Genomic DNA, 9,973 nt, shown 5'->3' with positions numbered 1-9,973 from the left:
CTACCTGCCCGGCCCCTACCGGTGTTTGAATTTGCTGCGGGCCATCAGGGAGCAGGGAGCGTCAGGAAAGGTTTTCCTCCCCTTATCATCCCCACTGTTCTCCCGGGTGGCAGGTTTTATGATCTGCTTTCCACGAGAAGTGAGCTGCTGGCTCCCCCCAAAAGCAAAGTCAGGACCTTGATCCAGCTGGGTCTTTGGTTTCTGTTCCCACTCCTCAGATAGCAGCCCCCTCCCTGCCATAGGAAAGCTGATGTTTACCCATTCCGAAGCAGTTTTCTCTAAATATCTGGAAATTGATAACTTTACAGGAAAGGGAGGTAGTGGGTGGGAAAAGCTTGTGGTGAAAAGTTGGCGCATGCACGCAGTGAAGTTGGAGTGGATGCGCCAAAGCGCCTCTGTGGTAGGAATCCTGGTGCGCCCTCACTGGCTGTGAGCTGGGGCAAGTGCTACCCCTCTGCCTTCAGTTTTCTGGTCTGTGAAATGAGGGTACTGACAATGCCAGCAGGGTTGTGGGATAAAATGATGTGGCGGTGCCTGGCACACGGTGAGGCGCTGTGACTTTGCTGCTGGCTAAACGAGTGCTTGGTCCTTTTTCTCTGAGTCAGGGGAAGAGTTGGAGCATGGCATGGACCAGGGTGGTCCAGTCCTTCTCTCTGGTCCTCACGGCTCCCCGCTCCTCCTGACTTCCCTCTTTGAGGGCACATGGAGTCATTCTCAGGTGGTGGAAGGATGTGAGAGCTGGTGAGTGTGATTAGTAGAAAATAGAAGGGGTTTGCTTCTCTCTCTTGGCTCCCATTTTCTTCTCTCAGATCTGCCTTCTGGAGACTGCCTGACCTCAGAGAGAAGAGCCCAGAAAGAGGAAATGGCTACTGAACAGAGGGAAGCAAGGTCCCAGGTGAGTTCATTGTATCTTAGATCATAGGGACATACTTTTTTTTTGTTTTGTTTTGTTTGTTTATTTGTTTTCCCTCAAACTGAAGTTCTCTACCCAATGCAATCTTTGCCAGTATTTGGAGCCCAAATCTTTTTCCCTTTGAAGAGTTGATCCACCTTGGTGGATGGTGGATTCTGTAGTGAATGCTTGCCTTCTCCCCCCAATCCATGTCTAGTGTTTCCGTTTTCTTTTCTTTCCCTAATAGACACTTTTATTCATTAATTTCAATTAACTACATGATTACTAATTTGACAGGTAAGATGCCACACATCTTACGTCACTTGGGGCAGAACAAACAAACAGCACAGTTGGCAGAGTTCCTTTCTGGTCCTACTTCCTTGGTTCACCCATATCTCCCTCCATACCCTTGGCAAGAATGCTTTCCTTTTTCTTTCCATCCCTCAGAATCCTCATGATACCTTCCCTACGCTTCTCTAATCCATAGTTTTTCATTTTTTCTCCCTTTTACTTTGGGTCCTGTACCTTGCTTCTACCACTCTTGAAAACTGATCTTTATGTGTAGGAATGAGGGAAGGACCTCATACAGTGAACCAGTGTTTGAACAAAGGATAGCCATGTTGTAGGGGACACAGCTGGGGAGGTCTCTTGACTCTGAGGGCAAAGAGAAGACTCCTCAGGAAGCATCAGGGAGGGTTTCATGGGGTATTAGTAGTGGAGATATTGGTAGTATATACAGTGGTTAGGAAGGGGAGCTTTTGAGTCAGATAGCCAGGTTTGAACCCATATCCAATGTTGTCATTTATGGGCCTTGGGCAAATACCTCCACCTCTCTGCCTCAATTTTCTCACCTGTAAAATGGTAATAACAAAAGTACCTACCTCATAGGTTAGGTGAGAGGGTCACATAAATTAGTGCATGGAAAATGTTTAGATCAGGGCCTGGCAAAATATATGGTTGTCGTGGTAGCTGAACGATGTTTTTCTAGTAATAATACAATTAATGTTGATAGAAACTGTTGCACAGTGTTCCTAGGACCCAAAATATACTTGTTCTTTCTTTACTCATTTTTTTTTAAATAGATAGAGCAGGAGGGAAAGAGGGAGGAAGAGAGAGAGAAACATCGATGTGAGAAAGACACATTGACTGGTTGCCACCCACATGACCCCAACAGGGACCAGGGACAAACTGCAACCGAGGTACGTGCCCTTAAAAGGAACCAAACCTGGGACTCTGGTCCATGGGCCGATGCTCTAACCACTTAGCAAACCAGCCCGGGCTTCATCTTCATCTAACAATAATAGGTAATGTTGCTGAGAATGTCCTGAGGGCTTTACCTTTGTTCTCACTTTCATAACTGCACAGCAATTATTATCCCCATTTTACATGTGAGGAAACGGGAGCTCAGAGAAGTCAAGTAACCTGAATTCAAACCCAAGTGTGTGTGGCTTCTAAGTTCATGCTTGTTATCATCCAGCCATTGCTCTGGTGATCTTTCAGAACACAGGGCAGACCCAGCCATGTGTTACTAGGGCTCTTCTGCACTATGACATTATCTTTTGGACCCATGTAATTTGGTGGTATTTGATTTTCTGAGGCTACAGCTAGGGCCTCCCATTGCATATAGGGGCTGCTTTTTCCCAAGGCTTTGCCATTCCATTTCAACAGAGCGAAGTTGCTCTCTTGCCCAGAATCTTTTCCATCCTTGTGTGTGAGTGAATCCTGTAGGGCATTTTCCCTAACCTTGTCTGCTGTTCATATGTCAGTACTACATGGACCTGTGTGTAAAACTCACTAACAGGATGTTTATGACTGGAGAGAGAATATGCTGACTTCTGGGTTAAAAAAAAACTTTTTTATTTTATTTTATTTTTTATTTTTTTTGAATCTTTATTGTTGAATGTAGAATGTATTATAGATGTTCCTCATTTTTCCCCCATTGACCCCCTCCTCCCCACTCCCGCCCCCCTCCTGCCTTTTCCCACACTATTGTCTGTGTCCATTGGTTATGCATATAAGTTCTTTGGTTTATTTCTTCCCACACCTAACCCTTTTCCCCTTGAGGTTTGTCAGTCTAGCAATGAATTTGTACTTCTTAATCCCTTCACCTTTTTCACCCATTCCCCCAACCCCCATCCCATCTTGCAACCAACAAAATGTTCTCTGTATCTATGAGAGTGTTTCTGTTCTGCCTGTTCATTTTGTTTGTAGATTCCATTGTCGATAGATATGTATTCATTGCCATTTTGTTTGTTTATATATTTTATCTTTTTCTTCAAAAAGACCCTTCATCATTTCATATAATAACGATTTAGTGGTGATGAACTCCTTTAACTTTTTCTTATCTGGGAAACTCTTTATATGGCCATTGATTCTAAATGACAGCTTTGCAGGATAGAGTAATCTTGGTTGTAGGTTCTTGCTTTTCATCACTCTGAATATTTTTTGCCACTCCCTTCTGGCCTGCAAAGTTTCTTTTGAGAAATCAGTTGACAGTCTTATGGGAACTCCCTTGGAGGTAACTAACTGCTTTTCTCTTGCTGCTTTTAAGATTCTGTCTTTGTCTTGAAACTTTTGCATTTTGATGATGATGTGTCTTGGTGTGGGCCTCTTGGGATTCATTTTTTTTGGGACTCTCTGTGCTTCCTGGACTTCAGGTTTTTCCTAAATTCTTTCAAACGAGCAGCATCTGGTCTCAGCTAGCCCCATACCGCTCATTAAGTAATACACAGAAACAAACACAGGGAGGCAGCCAGAATGAAGAGACAAAGAAACAGGTCCCAAATGAAAGAACAGAACAAAACCCCAAGAAAAGAACTAAGTGAAATGGAGATAAGCAACCTAACAGATGCTGAGTTTAAAATACTGCTTATAAGGATGCTCAGTGAACTTAGTGAGAACGTCAGTGAACTTAGTGAGGGCCTCAAGAGCATAAAAAAGGACCAGTCAGAAATGATGGATGCACAGTCAGAAATGAAGGAGACATTAACTGAATGAAAGCATAATTTACACAGATTCAATAGTAGAGTACCTAAATCCAAGAGGCAAATCATCGATTTGGAATATAAGGAAGAAAAAAACGCCCAATCAAAACAGCAAAAAGAAAAAAGAATCCAAAAAAATGAGGATAGTGTAAGAAGCCCCTGGGACAACTTCAAGCATACCAACATTCGCATCTTGGGAGTGCCAGAAGGAGAAGAGCGAGAACAAGAAATTGAAAACCTGTTTGAAACAATAATGGCAGAAAACTTTCCTAACTTGGTGAAGAAAATTTTAATTATTGTCCTTCCTCTGTCACTAATAAATTTATGTGACCTGGGGTCTTGACTGCCCTGAACTATGTATTCGTCATCTCTAAAATGAGGAGTGAACTAGGAGATGGCATACAGTCCTGTACAGCTACACTTTTTCTTTCATTGTTCAAATTATTTCATGTGTTTTTCTTCTCTACTATTTGGGCTTTAAGTTCTTTTGAGGGCAAGATAATTTTTTGTATTCCCTTATATGCCAGTAAGTTATCTTATTACACATGTTACATGCTCATATTAAAAAGTCAGAGAGCCCTGGCCGGTTTGGCTTAGCAGTTAGAGCATTGGCTTGTGGTCCAGAGAGACCCACTAAGGGCACGTATCTCGGTTGCAGTTTGTCCCTGGCCCTGGATGTGTCATGCGGGTGGCAGCCACCCGATGTGTACCTTTCACGTCGATGTTTTTTTCTCTCTCTCTCTTCCTCTCTCTCCCTCCCACTCTATCTGAACAAAAAATGGAAAAATATCCTCGGGTAAGGATTAAAAAATAATAATAATAATAAGTCAGAGAATAAAAAATACGTATATAAAGAAGAAATTAAAATCACTATTACCCCAACATCTGGATATAATCACTGTCACCCCTTCGGTATGCATCCCTTAGAATAATTTTTTATGCACCTTTATTTAGGTACATATGTTTGTATGTATGTATTTATTTTACCATTTTAACTTTTTTGTTGTGACAAAATATACATAACAAAATTTACCACTTTAGCCCTGGCTGGTTTCCTAAGCAGTTAGAGCATCGGCCTGCGGTCTAGAGAGGCCCTGGTTGGGTCATGGGGGTGGCAGCCACTCAGTGTGTCCCTTTCACATCGATGTTTCTCTCTTCCTCTCTCTCCCTCCTACTCTATCTGAACAAAAAATGGAATGATGTTCTCAGGTGAGGATAAAAAAATAATAATTAATTTTTTAAAAATGTTCCACTTTAACCCTTTTCGAATGTATAATTCAGTGGCGTTAAATACATTCATATTGTTGTATAACAGTCACTGCCATCCATCTCCCATATAGGGATTATCTCATTTATTTCTTAACCTATGAGGTAGGTGTTGACAGGGAGTTTGACAGAGAAGTTAAGAATGGCAGCTTGGCCCTGGATGGTTTGGCTCAGCAGTTAGAGCATCAGCCTGTGGACCAAAGGGTCATGGGTTTGATTCCTGGTCAAGGGCATGTACCTGGGTTGCAGGTTCAATCCCCGGCCTTGGTCAGGGTCGTGTGGGAGGCAACCAATCAATGTGTCTCTCTCACATCAATGTTTCTCTCTCTCCTCTCTCTCTCTCTCCCCCACCCCTTCCCTTTCTCCCTTCCACTCTATCTAAAAATCAATGGAAAAATATCCTCAGGTGAAGATTAACAAAAAAAACCACCTGGCCGGTGTGGCTCAGTGGATTGAGCGTCACCCCATGGACTGAGAGGTCTCGGTTCAATTCCTGGTCAGGGCACATACCCAGGTCACAGGCTCGATTCCCCAGGAGGCAGCTGATCAATGTTTCTATCTCTGTCCCTTCTTCTCTCGCTCTCAAAAAAAAAAAAAAAAAAAAAAAAAAAAAAAAAAAAATCAATAAAAACTTATTAAAAAACACAACAACAAAAAAGAATGACACCTTGAACATTCACTTGAATTAGAATTCCATTTCTACCACTGAGCAGCTGTAATATTGTAATTTATGATATAAAATATGTATTTGGTTTTTTGTCCCTGTTCCTGGCACATAGCTTCCAAAGCACTTATAATCCTGAAATAACTTCAAAGTAATAAAGGTGAAATGGCTGTGTTGTTACTCATAACCAGCCCTTTCAATCACACCAGAGTTTATATTAATGAGGTGACTTTAGGAAAGCCCCTGAGGATTGGGGCTGTTTGCCAGAGAAACCAACCCTGATTAGAAGGTTGGAACTTTCAGCCTTTCACCACCTCTGCTTTCTGCGGGCTGGAGGTTGAATCAGTCCTGCCTGTGTAATGAGTTAATCAGTCATGCATATGTAATGGTCAGTGATTTAATCCCTCATGCCTTTGTAATGAAGCTTCCATAAAAACCCAAAAGGACAGGATTCTGAAAGTTTCCTGGTTGATGAATGAACATGTGGAGATTCAAGAAGAGTGGCATATCCAGAGAGGGTGTGGAAGCTCTGTTCCCCTTTCCCCAAAGCTCGCCCTATGCATCTCTTCATTGGTTGTTCCAGAGTTGTATCCTTTTATAACAAACTGGTAATCTAGTAAGTAAGTTGTTTTTCTGAGTTATATGAGCCACTCTAGCAAATTAATTGAACCTGAGGAGTAGGTTGTGGCAATCTCTGAATAAGCATTTCATGGTAACCCATCTACCTCCCCACTGCCACCTTTTTCACTCTGTGATGGGTGGTCCTGGGTGAGCTGGGATGGCTTGTCTTTACAGATGTCAGTGACATTCAAGGATGTGGCTGTGCTCTTTACAAGGGATGAATGGAGAAAGCTGCGTCCTTCTCAGAGAAACTTGTACCAGGATGTGATGTTGGAAAACTACAATAACCTGGTCTCACTGGGTAAGGAAGTTTTCCCTGTAGATACAGAATTCAGAAATGGGGATAACTCAGCACCTGCTTCTTCTCTGAATAAAAGCCATGAGTCATCAGAAACTTTAGCTGGGTTTTGCCTTAGATTGTACAAATTGGATCTCCAAAAATAAATATTAAAAATCTTTTTCCTTTCTATAGGCATTGAATTGCCCCATGGATGACATAGTCGATACAGATATACATTAGAAATTCCCTTCCAGTTCAGGCATTATTTTCCTATTACGATTGTACTGTGTTTGGTTGTTCATCTCTCAGCTGAGAGCACCCCTCAACCCTCTTTCTTCATTGACCTACCACTTGTCTTTCCTAATTCTCTTTTTCAATTCAGAAATTGGGATAACTTAGCACCTGCTTTTCTGAATAAGTGCTGTGTGTTGTCTAATAAACTTTTTCTGAGTTTTGCTGTGAGATCCTTATGGGATCTCTACAAATAAATCTTAAAAACATATCCCCCCTTATAGGCATGGAATTGCCCCATCTACGGGAATGGAGGAGGTAGGGTTGATAATCATCCCCTTCCCTCTATATAATTACACATTAGAAGTTTCTTCGTGGTTCAGGCATTATTTCCTTGCAACAATTGTTTGTATGTCTTTCAGCAGGGTGCTTTGTTCAGTCTCTGGACCTACCACTTGCCTTTTCCTCTTGTCTTTTCTAGGGATCAGCATACTTTTTCTCTAAAGGGCCAGGTAGTAAACATTTTAGGCTTTGTGGGCCACATGTGATCTCTGCTCCCCCCCCCCCCCGCCCCCGCAACCATTCTTTCTTCAAGGGCCATACATAAATAGTCTAGATTTCAACTATGACCTATATACTTTGCTGACCACTGCTGTCATTGAAAGGGAGACAGATAGTGTTTTCTCATTTTGAACAAGCTACTTGGTACATAATCCTTTCCATAGATAACTATTTATAAATTTAATTCAGTCTATATATTTAACATATTCCATCTTCTATAGGAAGCCAATAGCACCCTATTACTCAAGGCTGTGTGTTTATGGTATTTCCCTAATGTACAACTAGTTATTACATAGTCATGTCCTACAAGTCCCTTCATTTTTCCTAACACACCTCTTATTATGGGGGTACAACTTTAGCACCTCACAGAAGCTCTTTGTACCATGCCCTGAGTTTTCCACTCAGATCTGAGATACACCTCTCTGTGTCAAAACAAAACCAAGTTGTTTTTTTCTTTTTCTTTCTGTCTATGAACAGGACTCCCATTTTCCAAACCAAAAGTGATTTCCCTGTTGCAGCAAGGAGAAGAGCCCTGGAAGGTGGAGAAAGAAAGTCTTGGGGGCTCCTCTCTCGGTGAGTGGGAGGCTGACATGCTCAGGAATTGCTGAAGGCAAAGGTCTGGTTAATATGTGGATGGTGCAGGTTGCAGATGATGGTCAGGAAGGTTTCTCCAAGGTTCTCGGTTTACAGGAAGTGGGGGAGAAGGGACCCCAGACAAGAGCTTCCTCTTTTTTCCCTGGTAATTACTTCAGAAATGAATCTGTCAGGATCTATTTTCTTATTCTTTCCTGTTGTTTCAAAGGAGGGCAATATTCTCATGTGTTCATTTAGCAAACATGGTCTATTTAAGGACTTGCAAGTAGTTCATTCTGACTGAAGTTCAGGGTATGTGCATGGGGAAAGAAGGAGACAAGGAAAAACAATTTTAGAAAACTTGATGGAGCCTATTATAAAGTGCTTTGGTACAGTTCTTCGAGATGTGCACTGTCTGATGAGTGACTGCGGAGGATTTTAAGCAGAAGAATTCTGTGGTCTTTTATATCTTAGAAAAGTTGGTAAATCAGAAACAGTTTAACGTCTTTCAGTAAAGGCATAGCTGAAGAAGCTTTGGTTTGTCCCTACTCTGGCATATGGTCAGAAAGAGAGCACCTGATGTGGACAGAGCTCCCTTCAAGGCATGTTAAGAACTAAAGCAAGTTCTAGAATATTACTATGTTGTGTTACCATTTATGTTTAAAGAAAATTATGTAGATGTTTGTCTATAGGTATAATATACAGGTAAGTACAGAGAAGTTAGGGGCACAGCTTAGTAACAGTTACTTTTGGAATGGAATCTAGAATGAGTGGGATGAAAGGGGGCTTTATTTGCATGTGATCTTAATTTTTTACATGGAGAATAATTCATAAAGTCCTTAGTAATTTGAAATTAATAGCAGTCAAATTAGAAACATTGCTAGGGATAGATTTAAAGTGAAGCAAAACTGGATATGGAAAGTTTCTGGAGACTGTTGCATGAAGTAGGCAGGATGTAATAGAGCCTGGATGAAGGCATGTGCAGTGGGATTCAGAAGGGAAAAGGAGGGGCCCCTTGTTAAGGATATAGGACGAATTTTGTGTGGCATTGGTTTCATTTAAGATGTGAATGAAATACTCTGGTAGAGATTACTGATGGGCAGTTGTATAAAGTATACGGAATTGGAACTCAAAGGAGGTCAGGGAGCAATTTGTACAAAGATGGCATTTGAAGCCTTGAGTTGACCAAGTAAGGGAACAGAGCAAAGGAAAGAGAACTTCAACATTTATGAGGTAGATTTAAAAAGAAGAATCCTGAGAGAAATGGGATAGGTGGTTATGTAGAAAGTTGGGGACAGAAGGATGCAGGTCCTATACTGGTGGAGATCCCTGTTGAGACAAGTGTTCATGAACTGAGCGCACATACAATGTGGACTGACAAATTCCAGCTAGGACCTCTTGGGAAAGATACAAAGTGCTGAGAACATAGATCAAGAGGGGTCAGTGTCTGCAAAGCTTCCCTGAGGAAGGGTGGATCCAAAGATGGGGAGAAGCATTTGAGACATAGGAAAGGGCACGTGTGAGCGTCCAGAGAAAGGAGGCCAGTGTGTGCAGACAGGAACGAGGAGAGAGGAGAGTGTCAGTCTCACTGTTAGCCCTGGACTGAGCCTGCCTGAAAGGTTAGAGTAAGAGAAAAAAGAATCTCTTTCCCCTGTGTGTGCTTTGGGAGCCTCTGCTTGATGAAGGAGTCTCCCTTCCTGAGTGACATGAGTATTTGTTGGATTAAATGGAATAGAAGGTAGGACTGGAGTCCAAACCTGTTCAGAGAGATGCTTGGGCCATGTGGCAGTGGGGTTGGAGTCCTTAGTCATTCCCCATCCCAGGTTTGAGAAGACCTCCCTGAAGGAAAACCATGAGTTGATGTCTAAAGGAAGTAAGGACATCACAGCTGAGCAATATGT

At 42.0% G+C, this 9,973-nt stretch overlaps 1 protein-coding gene across 2 annotated transcripts in view; it reads left to right on the top strand.

The window, feature by feature from the left end:
• Positions 1 to 411: 411 nt before the first annotated feature.
• ZNF354A (zinc finger protein 354A) overlaps positions 412 to 9,973 on the top strand; it is a 31,048-nt gene continuing 21,486 nt past the window's right edge. The window contains exons 1-3 of one of the 2 annotated variants that reach the window (XM_036239892.1): positions 412 to 895; positions 6,602 to 6,728; positions 7,977 to 8,072. In XM_036239892.1, the coding sequence (XP_036095785.1) occupies positions 863 to 895; positions 6,602 to 6,728; positions 7,977 to 8,072 (256 nt within the window). In that variant the 5' untranslated portion in view covers positions 412 to 862. The remainder of the gene's footprint in view (positions 896 to 6,601; positions 6,729 to 7,976; positions 8,073 to 9,973) is intronic. The other variant, XM_036239893.1, reaches the window with a different exon arrangement.

The sequence above is a fragment of the Molossus molossus genome, unplaced genomic scaffold (genome assembly GCF_014108415.1).
Source record: "Molossus molossus isolate mMolMol1 unplaced genomic scaffold, mMolMol1.p scaffold_m16_p_4, whole genome shotgun sequence".
Lineage (NCBI taxonomy): Eukaryota > Metazoa > Chordata > Mammalia > Chiroptera > Molossidae > Molossus > Molossus molossus.
Note: the sequence above shows the minus strand (reverse complement) of the source record. Positions and strands in the feature narration are given on the sequence as shown.